General features: G+C 42.8%; 1 protein-coding gene across 2 annotated transcripts in view; it reads left to right on the top strand.

Moving 5' to 3' along the window:
* Positions 1–2,364: 2,364 nt before the first annotated feature.
* Positions 2,365–20,570, top strand: part of SH3RF1 (SH3 domain containing ring finger 1) — a 74,781-nt gene continuing 56,575 nt past the window's right edge. Inside the window, exons 1-2 of one of the 2 annotated variants that reach the window (XM_015285373.4) lie at positions 2,365–2,664; positions 3,340–3,829. In XM_015285373.4, coding sequence (XP_015140859.1) covers positions 3,443–3,829 — 387 coding nt within the window. In that variant the 5' untranslated portion in view covers positions 2,365–2,664; positions 3,340–3,442. The remainder of the gene's footprint in view (positions 2,665–3,339; positions 3,830–20,570) is intronic. The other variant, XM_015285372.4, reaches the window with a different exon arrangement.

The following is a 20,570-nucleotide window of genomic DNA, read 5'->3' on the forward strand; positions in this document are numbered from 1 at the left end:
CCTGCCAGCTTATCAGATAGTCAGTTTTGCTCAGAGCCAGGCGCAGCTTAAGCTGTCCAGCATTATAAAGACAGAGGAAGAACTAGGGGTACTTGGAATTGTGTTAGAAAAAGGAATTACTGCAGCAGGGTTTGGGGGTAGAGGAATAGAAAGTATGACTGTGTTGACAGAGAAGGCTGAAGTCACGGGAAGGTCTGTAGGGTGGCTGGCCTACAGAAGAACAAGAAGAGACCAGCAGGAGGGAAGGAGAAGCACAGAGGATATAGGTTCCTAAGAAACCAGGTTTTACCAGTCATGCTGCTGACATTTGGGCTTTTCAAGTTCTCTTCTGCCTGTTTCCTTTCACATCCTCCTTTAATCATTGGCTTCCAGATGAAAAGAAGAAACAGCAGATAATGGAGAGGAAAAGAAGTTTGTACCTGAAAACCAACTTCCAGAGCACACAACAAATGAGTAAAATAAGTTTTTACAAATATGGAAGAAAAATAGAAAATCTAATTGTAGAAATCTAGCTATTTGAGTAATGGGAGGACCTCTAAACTCAAACTGCAATTGTTCTCCACACTACACAACCTCTTCTTTGAATCAACCAGCATCTTGCACAACGTTTGCTAAGTAACGAACTGTACATGGAAACAGAACGGCCTCAGGAATGAGGAGGGGGGTTGTTTCCCTGTGAAATACGAGCAGGTGTACAAAGCAGTTCCCTGCTTGTGGCTGCCAGCAAGAATGAATAAACGCTTAACTGCAGTGGGAATTCCGTTGGCCTGTTCTGGCCAGGTAGAGTCTAACACTTCATCCATAAGAGGGCAGTGCCGTACACCAGCATGCATACCCACTGTTTTTCACACAGATTGCATTTGTTTGAAAATTAACTACTGCTGCTGCTCAGGAAGTAACATGTTCATCTGACACTCTTCAGAGTGTTTATTGCTCTGGCCAGTATACTCAAACACATTTAATATTTTACAGACTTTACATGAAACATTACCAAAGACCAACCTTGATAAAGAGCTAATCTTTTTATCCCACTCCCCTGAACTTTCATCTTCATTCCCATTCCACCTGCAATCTAAATACTTTCATTGTTTTAACAGACACATTACATTCCTTAGGCAGCAAACTGAGCTCAGACAACAATAACTGGGTTGCTTACAACTACACTATTCTGGAAAGGCGAGCAGAAAACTGTTACCATGCAGCCTTGATGAGGTCTTTTGGGAACACCATGGCAGAAAGTGGCATCTTCTTGTGAGATGCGTTTCGTCAGCATTTTAAACTGATAATTCTTCCCGTAGTGGCTGTGAATGATGGAGGAATGCTGCGAGACGGTGGCAAGACTCCAAAGTATCAGCTGTTCATACCCTTCTATTTACGTTACAGTGCTCCCTGCAAAGCACAGACACAGACCAGAGCCCCATCTGTATCAGTTTCCCTAAACTCCAGAACACGAGGGAGGAGGCCTTATTTCTTAAGAAGCTATACATATTTATAACTTTTGCTGTTTTACTAAGAAAAAAAAAAAGCTCCTAACAATCACAGAATGCGATTTCCACAGGAAACAACCCAGAAGCACCACAGGTGGTCCCCCCAACTCAGCCAGCTTACACGCACTGCACAACCTGCGAATAAAGGCCTTCATCTGCGCATAGAATTCAGTGGAAGCAACAACAGGTGCGTGTGGTGAACCTGACCAGCTCAGAGCTGCGTGCAGGGAAGCTTCCTGATAATTTCCTTTCTGAGGTGCAGCAGAAGAAACGCTTAAGGGGACAAACACAGGGTTTTACTGGTCACCACCGTGGACACTGCTGCACCCGGCTCTTTCCAATACCTTCTTGCTGTTTTACTACTCAGCTGTATGTACTTTAGGCTTTCTTTGTGCTAACAGTGAAGCGAAGCGTTTCACAAGGGCTACCTAAAGAGCAAGCGCTCATATCCTGGGCGCAGGTGTGGCAGGAGAACCGCCTCTCCAGGACAACTCCCACCCTTCTCTGGCGGGTCGCCGAGTGACGCCCTCTACCAGCAGGCGGGCACGTTCCGCGGGGCCAGGTCGTTCTCGTGACCCTCTCAGCTGAGGGCCTGAACGCGAAGCCTCTCCCGCCCGCTCCCCACGTCGCCCCATCCCCAAGGCTGCTCCAGCCCCTCGGCACCTGGCGAGGGGGCGGTGGGAGGAAGGGGCGGCCGTAACGGGGCGGCCCACCCGCGAGGGAGGCGCAGCCGCTGGGGGGAGGCGGCCCCACGCCGCTCCGGGCTGTGCTGGGCCGGGCCGGAGCCGCCTCGCCGCCGCGGCCCCCTCGGCGGGGCGGTGTCGGGCGGGGCGGAGCCGCCCCCCGCGTCAGCCCAGCGCGGCGGGCGGGAGGGGCCGGCAGCCTTGGCGCTGCCGCGGCGGGAGAGGCACTGGCGGGGTCGGCGGCGGCGGCTCCTCGCGGGAACAAAGCGGGGCCGGCGACGCACGGTGAGAGGCCGGAGGGAAGGCGGCGCGGCGCGGCGCGGCGTTGCGCTACGTCTTCCCGCCGCGGCTGAGGCGGCGTGACGGCTCCTGCCCCAGGGGCCGCCCCCGCTCGGGCCCGGCCGAGGCTGAAGTGGGGAACGGGCAGGGAGGGGCGCCGAACTGGGTGGAGGGAAAGAAGCGGCGAGCCAACATGGAGGTGCGGCCCGCCGCAGGTAGGTGCGGGGACGGCGCGGAGTTGGGCGGGCCGGCGGCTCGCGAGGGCTCTCAAGTTCGCAGCGCTGGCGGCCGCCCCGGGCGCCGCGCCTCTCTCCCGCTGGGCAGCGCGCGGCCGCTTCCTGCCGGCGGCTCGGGCTGCCGGGGGTTCTGTCCGCCCCTCTCCCTGTTTCCAGCCGCGTACGTGCTGTGGTTGCGCGGCCGCTGCCCGCTGCGGGTCGCCTGGCGGAGCGGGGAGCCCTCGGTGCGCTCGGGGCCCGGCTGTGCGGGGCGCTGCCGTCGCTCCGCGGGGAAGGGATGCGGCGGCCCGTGGGGTTCCGCGCCCCGCGCCGCTGCGCCGAGGTGTGCGCAGCAGAGGGACGATTCGCTGTCGTCGTCTGGAAAACGCGAGTGGCACGTAAACGTCCGGAGGTCCGGGCGATTTCCGAGAGTTCGAATTCAAACCCCCGGCTGTTACTGTTTGTTGTAGTATTTGTACTAATCGGGCGCCTAAATGTAAGCTGTGGCTGTTATTCAGTGCTATTCTGCGGTTTATTTCCTATATTGAAAACGCGGTATTGAATTACAGTATAAAGGTGCGGTGTTTGGCTCATTGTAGGAATGTCTTTAGGGAAAATGGACCCATTGACTCTTTTTCAAGCTTCTTAATGCCTTTCTCCCTCAAAAAATTTCAGAGCGCAGCCAGAAGAGGAATGGATGTAACATGATAGCCCTGGAGCCCTCGAAACACACACATTCTGCGAAGATTCTGCTTTTTGGTTAAGCGCCGCGAAGAAAATGGATGAATCAGCTCTGCTGGATCTGTTGGAGTGCCCTGTGTGCTTGGAGCGCCTCGATGCCTCGGCGAAAGTCTTGCCTTGCCAGCACACGTTCTGCAAACGCTGCCTGCTGGGTATCGTGAGCTCTCGGAATGAGCTTCGCTGCCCGGAGTGCAGGACTTTAGTGGACTGCGGTGTTGATGAACTTCCAAGCAACATTTTGCTTGTTAGACTACTGGATGGCATCAAGCAGCGGCCGCGGAAGCCCGGCACTGCTGGTGGGACGGGGGGTGCAAATACTTTAAGGGTCCCCATCACCACTGTCGCTAATTGCGGATCCAAGGACCTGCAGAGCTCTCAGGCTGGACAACAGCAAAGGGTGCAAGCGCGGAGCCCTCCTGTTAGGGTAAGTAGGAGGGAGTGTGGTATATTTTGTTGCGGTCCTTTTCCTCGCAGTTTCAAAAAGTTATTTGCCTTTGTTTCGGAATAAGGTCAGTCAGGTAGTAAATGTGGCAGAACAAATTATTTTGGACAGTTGTAGGTGTCTAGCATCAGTTCTCTTATCAGTGATGGTTTATTGCTGTGTAAATATCAACAAGTTAGGGATAATACTTTCATACTGGAGATCTTACGTTGGCTCTTGCCCTTTTTGGTTATCTGTAAGCATCCTGCGAAGTAGATATGATGAGTATTAAAAATGTGAGGGAAGTTAAGTTCGTGTTGAAGATGATGAAAGTTGTGCCTTTGGCTTCTAAGAAGCTAGGCTTTTACTTTGAAAAAGAGGAGATCTTTGAATTGCTGTGGTCTGGTAAGTTCGTTTGTCCTTTCAGTCCTCGCCCTGTCAGTTCTTCTCTTCTTCAGAGTATTTTTTGAAGTATTTAGAAGAATCTGTGTGCTGTGATTGGCAAATATTAAGTCTGTGCTCTGGTCTCCTCATGGGATCCATGCAAGCTGTGAACTTTGTTGTGCCTTATGATTGAGACTGCAGTGGCCTAATTTATGGTTATCCTTTCTAGAGCCCTTACCAGGAAATATCCGTTTATGAGACTACTGACCTTGCTCTGTTATGTCTAACAGCAAGGCAGATTGGCTTCTCTGAAGAGTCTTGCTGTCCGCTTGGGGATGTTGCCTATCCTGAGTTCCTGTGATGGAAGTGAAATTTCTGAACGATTCATGCTTTTTCCTTCTTGCAAAGTTTACTGAAATGTCCCATGGAGTTTCAAGGAGAGGGTTTAAATATGCATTTGGCAAGGCTAGTCTTTCTTTATCTTGAAGTACATCTGAATGTTTTTGTTTACTTAGCAAATGTGGAAAAGCTTATATATTATATATACTTCTGGAGACAAATAAGCATTGTGATTGGGATCTCTAAAACGCCTTCGATACACCCCTTAAGTCTGCATGAGAATTTCAAGCACAGGTGTTCCTCCATTACATTGTATTGTTTTAGCTGCTGGATAATCTCATTAGGTTCTTTTCTCTAGAATATAACAATAATGAGTGTCATGCTGCTTCCTGCTAATGAGTTTTGATCTGTGTGTTTATGTTGGAAAGAGGGAGGAGGTGATGTATTTCTGTTTCTGAAGCTAAGCCTTAAAGTTCTGTAAAGAAACTCCAGTAGAGTCAAAAACAGTCATCTGGTCTTCTCCATAACCGTAGGGAGTTTGCTATGACATCTTGCATTTTCAGAAGCTCTTCAGCTCAAAATAAAGCAAAAATATCCATATAACTTGTTTTTGTATGGTCATGCGTATTTTCAGAGGTGCCTTTTTGGAGAAGAATTCTGGTGTAGCAATGTACTGCATATGTGAGTGAGTACACACTGCAGTTTCTCAAAGCCTCACTAGAAAAATAATAAAATGGAATATGGAATATTCTTTTCTAATGTTGCTCAACAGGATATTGTGGAACACTTACATTTCCAGATGTTGTACAGTGTAGAAAGTGATAACGTATGGAATGTTGCTTCAATTCATTAGCTGTTCTGTGCCATGTGCCAGTAAAATTGTGACCATGTGGATGCCTCCTGCAATTAATTGATACTCTGTGTATGTTAGTGGTAGACGTCAGTGTTTTACAGTAAGTCTGAATACATCTTTGTTTCTGGAGCTTCAAAGCTGTTTAGAGTAACAGAGGCATTCTTGTGTCTTCTTTCCTTTGGGAGACAGGGAAAGACGATCTCTCATCTTCTGTCCACTTTGTCTTCTTTTAATGAGGAGGGCAGTACTTCTAAGAATGAGCCTACTCTGAGAAACAATAATGGGGAGAAAGGAACAGTAATTCCTTTTTCTATATTAAAGTGTTTAAAAAAGCAAAGTTTGGAAGACAAAATGCCAGTTTAATGGACAGTGCTGAAGTGAACGTTGTATTTGTTTTGTGAACTATAGCATAAAGATGGTTTCAAATACAGTTCTTCTCTGGGAGCTGGGGAGGAAAATCTGTTTCTAGATGAGTGGCAGAGTCAGATTTCCTGAACTAATTTTGCTGAAGGGGAACTAATAAATGAAAGTTGCTGTTAGGTTAAATGAAGTGAATGTGGATGAAGGCTGTCAAGTCATAAACATTCTGCTTATACCCTGAAGTAATACTAAACTCAAAAACGCCCTTTCAGAGGATGCCATGGTTTAGAGAAAAGGTTAATTCAGCATGTACTGCAGTGTGATTTCCTGAACTGTATCAATGGCTATGAAACTGCCAGCCCTGTTGTTTCAGAGTTTTACCTATATTGCATTCTCTGGGTGTATGTGGTGACACATGGCAATAAACAAACAAATGATTCCTTGTGCCTCAAATCTAATAAAGCTGGGGGTGGTGAGGGTTAATGTGTCTTGCACCTCATATTCCTCCCTCTGCAATAACCCTGTTTCTTTCTGTAACCTGTATAATCTCTCACCACTAAACAACTGCAATTCCTTGTTGTGAGTTCTTAACCTCTTTGTGTTCCCTTCTGTCTTGATGCAGAAAGCCCTCTGCACCTTTTCCTGGCTGCCAGTTGGACAAAGGCAGCACAGTGCTGTGCCTGATGGAAGTTGCCTTAGCTGAGTGCCCAGCTCTGCTGTTCTGAGCAGCCACCCTGCCTGGGAGAGCAAGCGGTGGTTGAGCTCATGCTGTAGCTTTCTATTTGGCGTGGATAATTATTTGGTGCCTTTTTAAGTGAGAGCTTTCAGCTAGGTTGACAGTTCGGCAGAGTTTTAAGAACTGCAGCATGCTGTGAGATCTGCTTGGGTCTGGTCATCAGGAGCAAGCTGTTGCGGTCTGCTGTGAGGGGCTGTGTGAACACGTCTGCTTTCTTAAAAGGAGTGCGTGAACATTTGAAGATGCTTGCTTTCAAATTTCTGCTCTTATCATCTTGTCACTTCCACAAAGTATGTCAAACAGGTATTATCATAAGTTCCTTATGGCAGTTTTACGAGGGCATGCTTGTTGCTGGAGGCTTAAACCTAGCTGCGGCAATAAGTCGGTAGGTGCTGGAGAATGTTCTGGTTGCGGTACCAGAGGATAAGTTTAAGTTGGTAGACATGTATGTCTTGGGCAATACAAATTCAAGGGGAAAAAGAAGTTATAAGTTGTCCTGCTAGTTTGTTTATGGTCTGGATAGTTAACAAAGTTAGGGAGGTCTTCTCCACAGAACCTAGAATGGAGCTGCCTAGATGGTCTGAAATCTTAGCACTGTTGAAAATGGTTTGTTGTTCTCTTGTTTTTCATCTGTTGCCTGAACCAAGTTTAGGCAAAATAGATGAGTGAGAGATTAAAACACTTTTTCCTTCCCATAAGTATGAATAGCTCAAAAGTTGGCCAAGCCTGATGGTGTTGATGCTTATGCTGAATGAGTACCGATGGTGTAATCTGAGTCACATATACTGTCAGTGAGAAATGTTATAGAGAAATCCTACAGTGCAGAAATTGCAGCAGTCATAGAGCTTTTTCCATTTTTTTTCTTCATTTTCATCTTAAAAACAGAGACTTCACCACAAATGGTTATGGTTCCTTGAAACAAGAGTGTAAAGGAACATTACAGGCTCTTAAGAAATTCTCACTTAGGGTGCTGATGGGGCTTTCTCATTTCTTTAACAAATTCTTGCACTGTGTATTCCTAAAACTTTTCCTTAACCAGTAACATCTCAGCTGTTTGAGATATATTCTTATAGAGGAGAAAAGAAGCCCTCAAACAAAATCTTATTCCACAGGCTTCTGCTAATGAATACATGGCTGTCTGGCATTGAGTTGTAACCCCACGCTTCCATTCTCATGCAGGTGTACCCCAGGTTTAAACAGTAAGGCTTAAGGTTTTAACAGTAAGAGTTTAAAGACTAGCCTGGGAGCTGCTGAAGCAGCTGTAAGGCCAAGAAGGAGAAGAGGGAGATCCAGATTGTCTTTTCCTAGGGGCTGTGTCTGAACTAGGCACACAGATTTGGGCAGCAGATAGGATGGGCTGCCTTCTCTTCTGTTAGGGCTTGGGGAAGCGTGACCTGTTCATCTGTCAGATTTGATGGGTAGTGTTGGCAATGAGTTTTCCTCTGTGCTCAAGAGCTCTGAAGGAAAAGAGGCCATGCTGGCAGCCTACACAGCTGGACTTTTGGGCACGACTCATGGACCCACAGGGAGCTGAAGTGAGTGTTGCAGCTGTAGGCATGGTGCTCACTGGTCAACGATACCTTGGTAAGTCTTTGTTTATGTCAGAAGAAAACACTGGGATTGCAGTTATGCTATTCGTAGATCTGCAGCTTTAACAAAGGATTGAAAATAAACATGGGGTCCAGTTGGGGTTTTGACCAAGCATAACAGCAGATGTTGAATGGAACATGTGTTTAAAATCTCCTCTGAGCAAGAGTTAGCAGAACGAAACAGTACTGAGAAATATACCTGACCAGCAGAGATTTACCAATAAGGCACTTAGAAGAGGCCCATGTTGTGATGATAGATCAGATTTTAAAGTGTACCTCTTAGAAAAAGTCCACTGTTGTAGAAACATGCAGCTGCTAATGCAGTTAGTTTCATGCCTGGTATTCGTGCTGATAGGTTAGCAAGTCATTATCTGGCAATGCTTGATTTTTGAGGACTGTATTTGTACAGAATCTGCTTATTCCTTTTTAAGAGTAGTTTACTGTTGTGTGTGTAGTTTGAATTGCGTTTCTGCATGTGTTTTCTTAGGAAAATAGGGAGAAGCAGGGTGCCACGCAGAGGGATTTGGTATGCTGACTGCAGGGACAGGTGCTCATTTGTATTTGGCAGACACGATTAGGAAATGATTAGAGAAGTCTCTCTAAAACATGTACACACGCTTCTGTTGCCTCTCACACTTTCTGAAAGAACAGATTCTGGTTTTACATCTACAATTGCTTGTACCGTTTTAATTACTTCTTTGTACGCCTTCTTTATGCTATGTTAAGCTAGATAAAAATGTAACGGAGATTATAAATATAAAAGGATAGCAGACCATCTCTTGTATTAATGTGTCTGGCTGCTGGATAACTAATTAGAGAGGAGGAGGATGAGGAAAAATTGTCTCTATCTGAAAATACTGGGCTAGGAGTCGGTGCTTCCGGGCTCAGTTCCTGGCTTTCCCACAGATGTCTGTTATAACCTTGCGCCAAGTCATCCACAGCCCTTTGTGCCTCTGTTTCCCATCTGCAGATATGACTGATAGTATGTCCTTTGTCTGAGTTGCTATTTAAACTGTATACTCTGTAGGGCAAGGATTGACTTTTTATTTTAGATGGGTCTTACAATGGGTCCACAGTCTCAGCTGAGGTCAGTAGATACCACGGTGCACTCACTAAATAGTTGACTCCCAGATTACTGAAGAGCTGTTGATAATCCATTTCCTGTACCAGAGATGGTCCAGTGCCTGGTGTTGATTTGTTAAAAGGATTTCCTTTTGTATTTGGGTGTTTGATAGTCACATAAATGTCTCGGTGAAGAAGAGCCAGGCACTTAAAAATAGCTGGAAGCCGGTGTTCCATTCTTTATCTTGGGAAATTTGTATCTGACTGGAAGACTTGTGTGTAGATGAGAGTGTATTTTGAAAGGAATGAAAAGAGAATATCTAATGTGAATGACACTGGTAGCGCTGAAATATTTAATTCCATGCTTTGAACCTTGATAGCAGTCTTTCTCTGCAAGCTAACAGTAATCTGCTTGATGAAATAGGTGAGAAACTACTGATTCCTTTATTATAACGAATTAGGTTTTGAAGTAGCTTGACCTAAAAAAAAGCCAACAAACTCACTCAAAAACAAATCCACAGCGTTTGTTTGGCACTTAAATCTTCTGGTTTTGTCACTCTTACATTTTTGCATGTTAATGGCACAAGAGTGTTGTATGAGGGCTGCTCTGAAAGTGATGCCTCCTATTTATGATGTTGGCCCACGATACCAGAGGCAGATGTTGGTGGTATGGCAGTAGAGGCTGAACCTTCCCATCAGTGTTCTGTTCTGTTGCTGTGTGACAGATAGCAGCAGGACAGCCTAACAGAATGGTGTCTGACGTAGAAGTGCATATGAAACAAAGGTGTGTCATTGAATTCCTCCATGCAGGAAAAAATGGCACCCTTTGACATCATTACTGGTGACAAGATGTGGTGTTGCCTCTATGAGATGGAGTCAAATGGCAGTCCATGGAATAGCGGCATGTGAATTCCCCATCAGTGGAAAGAGTTCAAGAGGGCACTCAGTGGGTATAGTGATGTGTGCACTGTCTTCTAGGATTGGAAAGAGGTGATCCTTATGGATTTCCTGGAACCTGGACAAACCGTGAACTCTGACATCATCTGATCCTGATGGTGACTGAACTGAAGGCTTAAACTTCCAGAGTCAGGCCAGAGAAGAGAACCTTTCTCTTGCAACATGGGAATGCCAGGCTCCAGAGCAGTTTCAAAACTGGAGTGTACATTGCCTGTATTGGCTGTACTGTCCTACTGCATCTACCACGTAGTCTGGATTTGGTGCCTTCTGACTTCCAGGCCAATGAAAGATGGACTGTGTGAGCAACGTTTTCCTAGCAACGATGCTGTGATAGCAGCTGTGACGTAGTGGGTCAGCTCTGCTGGTGCAGATTATTTTTAGAAGCACAGCATGCAGGCTTTTCTTCATGGCTGGCAAAAATGCATAGCTAATGCAGTGACTGTTTTAAAAGTAGTGTTTTGTAGCTGAGAATTTTGCTCTTTCAAATAGTGTTATTGTGCTCTTTGTATCTGTTGTAGTTTCCATGGAAATAAATGAGACGTTACCTTCATAGTGGCACATCTATAACTTTTTCCTCTTCAGGAAGAGGAGGGGACTGTCTTAATTTTCTTTCATTTCCCAATTTAATATCGGTATTCCTCCATCACTGTAGATGCGTTTAATGCTTACAGTGATAATATGGTGTCTTCTTTTTGTACTCTAACTTGGCTATTTACAGGTTATTGCTTTGATCATTCAGGAAAACAAACTTAAGCACAAAAAAAGAAGCTTAAAGCCTGTATTTTTAATGGGTTCGTGAAGGGCAGCAGTCTCTTTTCTTTTAGGGTATAAAAATCTTTTCTTTTTCTCTTTATTACCATAGAAGTCAGTACAAATACAATTGCTTTGCATAGATGGTCCAGGTCCTAGTTTAAAAATAAAAGTCACAGTAGTACTATTGCTGTGTTTCTTTCAGCATTATGCTGAGCTTTTTATGATTGCTGTCTCTTATTCTGTGGCTTAATAGATGCGCTGTAAGGTAGGAGAAGCTAGAGGGGGTCATTAAAATGGGGCTCAGCAAGAAATCATTCTTCCCTCTCTTTTACCTGAGTGAAATGGTTTTTAGGTGGTATTTCCTCTTCTTCCTCATTTTACATGTACACGTAGGCCTGCTGTTCTCTGCATTCCTGAAACTGCAGCTGTAGTAATAAAACTTGGAATTCTTATCTTCATTTGTTTGTCTTTCAGAGGGCTTCCCATTGCAGTGCCCTCTTTGTATCATATTTCTAGCTTCTTCCTTCAGCTGCATCGTTGTCCCTTATTCAACCACGTGATCTCTGATCTTACATAGTGTACTTCTTCCAAAGAAAAAGAAAACATATATTGCTTCCTTTTCCTGTCCATCTTGCCCTGGACTGTGTCACACTTAAGGAAAATAAAATAAGCAGTAAGGAAAAAAATGCTCTGAAGTGCCTGGACTGCAGAAGCTCATGTGGTGTTTATGATTACCTACTGAATGAATGAGGACTATAAAGCATAGGTTAGTACTGCTATGTTGATTAGCCTCCTTCAGTTGCTAAAGGAATTCCTTCTCCTTTATATCACTGGCTACATGTATATCTTAGTGTGGATAGAAACATGTCTCAGTAATTGAAGCTGAAGTATCATTTGGTCAGCTCTGTCCACAGATGCACCTTCTTACTGTGTACAGAAAGGGAAGTATGCATCTGTCTTAGTCCCAATCAGATGCCTCTTTTTCAGGCAGAAAAGCTTAATCTCAGAAAATCAACAGTGAATTCTTGGGTCGGTCGTATTATGCTAATTGCTTTTCTTTTCTTTTCATATTACCCCATTGGAATCTTTTTAAGAGCAGCCCTTTTGGACCAAGAATGCCTGCTTAGAGGTGAGCTGGATTAATTTTAGGAAGTAAGCAGCCCTGAACTGGGAGAATAGCATATTCAGAGAAAGCAGCTTATTCTGCACGTTCCTCACCCTCCAAACTTATGAAGATCGCTTAAGCCTTTCTGATGTCTTGACAAAGTAATAGAGACCTTGACTCTGGCACATGTTCAGAATACTGAAGAACAGTGATATAGCATGTGTTATTTATAGGTTTCTACCTTCCTATAGATCTGAATGAGGAAAAAAGAAACCTGTCTGACAGAAGAGCTTCAAAAGTAGCTTCTTACAAATGGTGTGCCTGCTTTACAAGCACTGTGTTGCAGTTCTGTTATCAGTGGACTTCAGTTACACTTCAGTGTCTGTGGTCCAAGAAGTGTTAACATAAAGAACCAATAGTTCAACTATCCTAAAAGTCCTTTGTTCATTCTTGGTTTCCAAATCTATCACATTCTGGCCCAGTAACGCTGACTGTTGAAGATAACATCTTGACAGAAGTCTCCTAGACATTGCACTGTGTGCAGTCAGGACTGTGGTATGGTAAGGAGTTGTCATGTTTGATCATTGGGCTGGGGGCATCATTCCATTTAAAGCCTTACTGCATTGTGCTTGAGGAACTGCTTTCATTCGGCTCATCCTGTAGGTACTGCTTGGGCTGTGTGTAGTTCGGGCCCCTAGCTGGTTTGGTCAGCACAGAGGCAAACAGTTAAGTCTTTTCTTCCTCTTCTCTGTCCTCCTAAATGACAGGAAATCATCAGGACTCTTATTTTTCTAGAGCATACACATATAATCATCACATACAATCATCGTTCAAGGAATGTTTGAACGGTTCAAGGAACATTTGGACATTGTGTTGAGGGACACGGTTTAGTGAGAACCATTGGTGATGGGTGAATGGTTGGACTGGATGACCCTGTGGGTCTTTTCCAACCTTTGTGATTCTATGGTTTTATGATCCTATGATCTTCAGTTTTCTTAAAGGTACTCCCTAAGCAGCTAATTAATATTCTGTTGTCTCTTCCGTGAGTTAGAAACATTAGATGGTATTGAGAGGGGATTAGACCGGGTGAGAGGGGGAGAGCTAAGGACACCATAATCCTGTTTGCCCAGATCTCTATGGCTACTCTGCGGCTTCCTGGTTACAGTAATGAATGTGAGATGTGTACATTCTACCTGTGAAGGATGAGTCAGTCAGTTTGGTGTTCTGGCTTGCTGATGCTAAGATGGAGAGCAGAAAAATGGAACAGAATGGTCTCTGCAGCGTTCCATATCTTTCTCTAAAGGAGATGAAATACTTGTCATTAGCAGTGCCGTGCTAAAATGCCAACAAAAATAAATGTCTGTTCTACTCTTTCATTTAGCAGCTGTATGGAGTTGTATTTTGATATTAACAAATTGCCATGTAATTTCTTGACAGGATGAGTCACTTCTTTAAGAAATAAAGCCTAAACAACAGCAAAAAACAAAAACCAAAACCAAAGAACACACAAACAACAACAACAAAAAAACTCAATCAAAGCCAAAACATTTTTGTTCTGCTAAGATCCAGTTGGGGCTACAGATGAGCTGGTCATTGTTCTGGAGTTACTGCATAATCACTTCAGATAAGCTGAGTTCAGCATTTGGAATTCTTTGTCTTCGTGATCTAACAGTTGGTAACCCTGCTCACTGCAGAGGTGTTGGAACTGAGCGATCTTTAAGGTCCCTTCCAACCCAAACCATTCTGTGATTCCGTGATCTGATGCTTATATGCCTAACTTCAAGATGTCATTCAGAGTTATGTGGAAACATGCATGTTTGGACTGTAAAGTTGAAGGGAAAATGTTACACCACAGTGCAACGGAACTCTTCATGTTCCATTTACAGACACCATTGCTAAGCTGTCTAGGAGTCTGACCTAGCTAGGTAGGTGAAAATCAATCGTGGTAACTATGAGCAGTCCATTGTGGAAATATTTACCCATGTACCTTTCCAAGCTTATGATTTTGACACTCACTTGACACTTATGTGACACTCAAGCATGTGATTTTTGTTATCCAACATAAGGTTTTTGTAACACAGGAATATCAACACTTCAGAATTTGAAGTAATTGAATTTATTGGCTGGGTCATCTTCTCTGTCTTAGGTGACCCTTGATTAATTTTGTTTTTCCATCTGCGCTGTAAATGCTTAAACTTGAAAGTATAAAGACAGCCTGCAAGAATGTGTCTCCTCCTCAAAGTGGGTACATGATTCTCTTTGATGCATTTATATGCTGTTTCTTTCACACAGTAATTTTGTTTAAAACAGTAATGATAAATTCTGCCTTCCACGCAGAAGTTGTAAAATATGGTATAAATGTATGGTTGTAGTGTTCACTTGTTAGCTTTTGAAATGAAGGCTCTTAGAGGGGGAATTTAACTGTTCTTACCCCATTTCTGTAGAGCTGAGTGTAGGTTGTCCATTTCTGCTTTCTGTAAATGTGTGCAGTATAACTTGACAATTTCTAGCTGGGAAGCAAACTATTTATCATAAATGTATTTTGGACTACAGATAAGCATTGGAAAGGCGCTTAAAAATTAATACAGATGTCCTTCTTCTCTCAAAAGTGAGTGCCATCAGTGTTGCACAGCACTCTTAATTTTCAGCAAAAATGAAGTCTGACACCAATGAACGTTTTATTGAACTTCCTCACAGCTGAAGCACTCAAAAGCAGTGGAACACTTTCCTCATTCTGTAGTGTATTTCGTTAATAAAACTAATTTTGTTCATGTCATTGACATTACAGTAAGATGAGGTAACTCTATCCTCCTTTTAATAAAGGAAAAATATATATATTACCTCTCCTGAATTCCTTTTCAGTACCTAAGCTTTGAAAATACACATGGACATTAAAAAGCTTTTTGAAGAACAAAAGTGCTGTTTTATCTTGTGTGAAGCACAATTTTCCAAGACAAGCATTTGAAAAGCTCTGGTTACAGACAGAAGTACCCACTCCTACTAGTCTTTCATATTGCAGAACTAAAGGAACGTAGTCTTGCTTGCGCAGAGATGTGAGAGGATCAATGCCGAATAATTTGAAGCAGATCTTTTAAATTCTTCTTCATTATCATGCTCTATTACTTTAGATTATATAGTTTATACTTTCATTATATTATAAATAGTGAAGAATGCAGACTCTTCTGACTGATTTACACGTTAGAAGTATTCAAAGATGATCAGATGACTGACTTGGCACACATAGGGCATAGCTATTCTAGGAACTCACCTTAAACAGAGTAAAGGTGCAGTTGGTGTGTTGTAATGTACCTTGGAGAAAAGATGAAGCTTTTATTTTGAAGATTGGAGATTGCCAGAAGAAAACAAACTTGTCAAGGACTTTCACTTGTTTGTGTATGTCAGTGCACTGCTGTCTCACGTGGTCGTCTTTTTTATGAGCTAGATAAAGATCTGAAAGGAGACTCTTAAATCTTACCCACACTAGCAGAGTTAAGCCATTTTCAAAACCTGTTTAATTTAACACAGTTTTAAATCCACAGCCTTATTAAGTTAACAAGCCTTCAGCCTTGCCACCAGGTTTTGTAATCCTCTTAGATCTTCAGTCTAAGCAGGGCAGCATAGTCAATAAGCAGATGAATAGATAATCTTTCGAAAGATGTATAGGTCTTCCAGAAATAAGTCTTGGGATCTAACTGGTTTTTGAAAGTTGAGAAATGCCAAATTGAGCTGCTGTTTAGTGTAAGATGTACGACCACGCTAAATAAATACAAGAGGAAAAGATTGAGAGGACTATTGCTTATTTGTTGGAGGAGGAAGATGAAAAATTTTCCTGTGCTTTCACTTTTGTTTACAGCACAAAACAGAGATTTTAAATATAAAATAGGGTAAATAAAAATAAGATAGTTCTATTGCCTTTGTCTGTATGCAAATGAAAGGCTTCTTTGTGGTTGTTTCGTGAGCTACCTTGTAAATCTTTCAGGCAATCAGTAAAACGCAAATCACAATTCTAGAAACGTGAATGCAGATATTGTGGTATTTGCTACGACCACAATCTGTGCATCTGTTCAATTTTGGCTCTTCAAGGTGTGTCAGACTTAAGCTGTATCTATCTCCCAAACAGGGCTGCGGAGGTGGGTAGTGGAGCTAGAGAAAGGGGCTGCACGTGGGGGAAGAAGTTAGCCTAGCCATAGGATCTGTGCCTGACACATCCACACAGTATGGTGGCAGAGCAGGGGAAGTACACGTGGGGTGCAGGCCAGGTCTAGGAGATGCCAAGGGTGACCTTGCACTGGGAGAGCAAAAGAGCTCATTAAGCACATGGAGGGTGTGAGGCACAAAGGCGGTTGGAATGCAAAAACACTTCAGGATGGAGATAACTGATAAGCAGAGAAATTTCAGTGCCAATGGGTGCTAAAGAGCAGAAAGGTCAAATAACGTGGGGTGATTGTGAACTGGGATGAAGTAATACGAACTACGTCAGTATATTTAGAATACAGCAATAGACACACTAGAAGAGAAATGGAGGGGGAGGCGACTGGATCAAACAGATGACTCTTTACTCACTGTAACTGAAGTTGAGACCTGGGGAGGAGAAAGTGCACTAGAAACAAACTGTAGAGGTAGCTGTGATGTTTTAGGGAGGTTTTGGAGAGCGTCAAAATAAACTCTAAAGTACTTGGAGATTCTTCGCAATATTCTGAAAATAGCTGCTTCGTTACTAATAAACTGTTCCCACTGTTCTTGTAGACCTAATAAGGCCCCGAATTTCAGTTCTTCGTTTGTTGAACTTGAATATTGGAAAAGGTGTGCTAACATTGTAGGAATTAACAGGGTTGGCGTAAGTTTTCTTGTTTGCTTTGAGAAAAGGAGTCCAAAGAAGGAAGAGTGCATTTCCTGCTTCTGATTTGGTTGCATTTTCTTTCATTCTCCTTCTATGTTTCCTTATCTTCTGTGTGGTCCTTCTGTAGTGGAGGAGGAGAGGGAGACGACGAACCTTTTGGCAGAATACGGCCTGTTGACTTAGGGAGACCAAGCTCTATGCCAAACAGGATTCACATGGAAGCAGCACTGCAGCACTGTGGTGCTCTGGGTGTAGGCCCAGGCTTTAAATACTGAAGCCCAAGCTGAGCGTGTTGCTCTGTGAATGAAGGAGCTGGTTGGTGCTACGCTTGGGAAGGAAAAATCTGTTGCAGATTTCTTTCTTCTATTCAGCAAGTTAAGTTTATTAGAAGAAATGTATTCAAAGTGGTCTTAGGTAAATACTGTATTTTTATTTCAATAGCTTCAAGACCTTGAGATACAAAGGCAAACTTGAACTTTGTTATTAAAATATACTTTGAAAATAAACTGTTGGAATACAGGGGAGTGTTAATGGCTTCCATGAAAACAGATCTGGTAAAAATTAACAAATTCAGCAGATACCCATCAGTAAAGGGACACTGGTGTTGGTGTTCCTGCAGTAGTTGAAAGAGCAGCAGCTGCTGCTCAAGGTGCTGATCAGCACGGTGAATGTACAGCAGAGGAAACTACTCTGTGATGTCTGATACAAGTGGCCGTAAAGATAGCAGACTGGGCTGTTGAGTAGTGCCTGAGGAGAACCACATGTAGTTGGGAGTTGGTAAGAAGGGAAAAAGGAAGCAGAGACGCATATGAGCCAGAGAGCATGGGAAGTGCTGGTGCTTTTTGTGTTGTCATTCTGTCAGGATTCATTAATTAAATCTATCTTAAGAGAATCACCTTAATCAGTGTAATGCAATCTTCAGTTCAGTATTTAACTTCCTGTGCAGGTGTATAGTGGAGATGGTAGTAGCCCAGTTATGTAGATTTATGGTGTCTCTTTCTGAAGTTGAAACTGCTCCGCTGTGTGAAAATAAAACATCCTTTGGAAAAGGGATTTGAACCCAACTGCCCCCATTCCAAGTGAGTTCTTGGGCCTTGGAGCCAGAGAACTGTTGTGCTGTCTCTTTGAATGCTGTGATAGAGGCTATGGGAAATCCTCGTCAAGATACTTACTGGTGGCGGTTTGCTCAGTCAGATTGCCTGGGGAGAAAAGGGAGCTGTAGGTCTCTGTGTCCTGGGTGAGTGCACAAACCCTTTTTGTTATGAGATGAAGCGGAGTGTATGGCAGGTACTAATGACAGTCTTTATGGAAGCTGTATATTTGTTGCTTTTTCTTAGGCTGCTCCTTTAAGTCCCCGGTGATGTTTTTGCTGAAGTAAAATGATTTTATTTTGTCTAGAAAGAAAACAAGCGTGAATAGAATGTTTGGTTTTGATTCTTAGCTATCAAACATAAGATTCATCAGCTGTGAGAATTTTTATTTTCCTCTATGATGTAAAGATAGGATTGTTTTTGGAGGAAATAGTTTCTTTCTGACTTCTGTGTTAAATGAGAAATTAATATCTCTTGGGATAAACTTTCATACGTTGGAATATTATTGTTTTGAAAGGAACTAATATTTATCAAAGCATAAATGAAGATTTTTTCCTTTAGTCACTCTTAAAAATACAGTTTTAAAAGCATGCATAACTTTGAATATCCATTTCAGATCACCTATATGTCTGTCACATTGTGGGGATTATACAACTTCTGTTGAATTTGAGAGAGATAGATAGCAAAACAATAATTTCAGTATAGCCTTTGTTGTTCCCTTAATAACAGCCTGCAAATTACATTGAGGTGTGTGTGGATCTCAGTTTTTGTATGGTATTGCAAAGTACATCTAGCCCTTTGCTCTTACCAATGCAGTGCTCTCGTACATGACATCAGTGTGAGGTGTGTTCTTTCTAAGTGGTAGAAAAAGGTCATCAAATTTTAGGGGCTTTAAGTTATTGCACAAAGTGTTTGAAAGCCTCGCTAGTGAATATGTATTTAATCTGAATTGCTGAGCAGTGTGATACCTTGATATTCTTTTGTTTCCCTTTTAAAAAAGCAAAACAGAACTGCAGTCTTCTACCTCCTAGGCAAGAGAGCAACGAGGGCCATACAAAAGTAGTGTTATTGAGAATTACAAGTGAGTATTTGTCTTACAGCTCCAGGTCAAGTGTAACTGTTGTACTTTACTCATGTATGTGGGGGCATAATAGTGACTGTGATCGGCTATATGAAATGTTGGCTCTAGAAAGCTGAACAGCTGTTGTGTGGAAATTATCCCTTTGTTCTCTTTTCACGTTCTTCATTTACCCTATGCAATACTTTAAATAAAAATCAAAATGAGAATTTTCATGGGTTTATGTCATTATGTACATTGTTATGTCTCATTTGATTATTTTTTTTAATGTAGATTGTGTTGCTCGAGTTGATTTCCTTAATCTCTTTTGACTTCAAGGAGCTTCAGTGCTGACTCTTCTCAAACTGGTTGTGGTTTGTCTTGGTGTCAGCTATTTCTTATAATTTTGCATTTAGAAGGATGGTCGCCAAACAGAATGTGAAGGGAGAAGGCTGTTGGGCTGGCTTTGCACTCCATGGTCTAAGTTCCTCAGGAATAATTAGTACAAGCGTTGCTGATTGTTCCAGCCAGGCTGCATTAACACTGAGTTTCTAAGGAACCACTTGTGTCTAGTTTTGTTTCATTAGTATTGGCAGTGGTAGAAGCAGAGGAGTGTGCTGCCAAGGTTATTAACAGTGTATGACCCAGACTTCTCCTTTTTCCGGCGGTGTGTGGAAGATGTTAAAACAAACCGCTGGAGCCTAGCCTGCATCAGTACTCTGCTTCAGATATAACTTAGGCCAAGGATGGCAAAATCAGGAGATTTTTCCATGAGAAAAATCAGGAGACTTTTCCATGAGACATATTTTTGATCCAGGAAGACCTAATGAGTTTAGTATTGTCCAGTTAAAAATGTCTCCAAATCAGCATGAGGGATACTATACTGTCTTCATTTTCCAAAGGGAAAGTAAAGGTTTGTTTGTTTTGTGCTTGTGGTGAGGGTATTAAGTGACCCTGGAGGCGTCCTGATGTAAAACTCACAAAACAGAGGTAAGGTAGTAAAAGGAGAAGCTTTGAATCAGCACAGAACAGCCCCAGTTCAGGATCCTGTGTAGGCAGAGTACCATGTTGTAGGTCAGATGCAACCAAACTCATTCACAGCAAGAAAACTGTTTTCGTTGGGCTTTTAGGGTTTTTTTTTTGTTTGCCTTTTTGCGTCTCTAAAAAATGTCAGTTACATCAGAAGGCACAGTTTTAAGAAAATAAACTGTAAATAAATGCCTCACGGTGCTTAATGTGAATTTTCCAAATGAAAATCAGTCACATTACTTCAAGTAGAGAAGGATAAGAGGTATCAGCATTTTGACTGAGCGAACAAGAATTGCCTCCAGTCACCTTACTGGCTTCATTTACCAAGATAGTTTCTGTTTTATTTCTGACACTTTGACATTCAGTCAACAGTGACTTTCAGTTTCGATGTTCAGGATTGACCTAAATTATTGTATTTAAGTATATATCCAATATGGATTTTTTGAATGAATCTTGCATAAAATAATGCGAGATTTAATAGTCTTTGACAAAGATGCTCCATGCTGCTATTGGTACTCAGCTTCCTTATGAAACATATGAGGCAGAAATCCTTTGAAAAATAAAATCAGTTGCACCAGAAGTTTTAAGA

This window comes from Gallus gallus, chromosome 4, assembly GCF_016699485.2.
Source record: "Gallus gallus isolate bGalGal1 chromosome 4, bGalGal1.mat.broiler.GRCg7b, whole genome shotgun sequence".
Taxonomy (NCBI): Eukaryota; Metazoa; Chordata; class Aves; order Galliformes; family Phasianidae; genus Gallus; species Gallus gallus.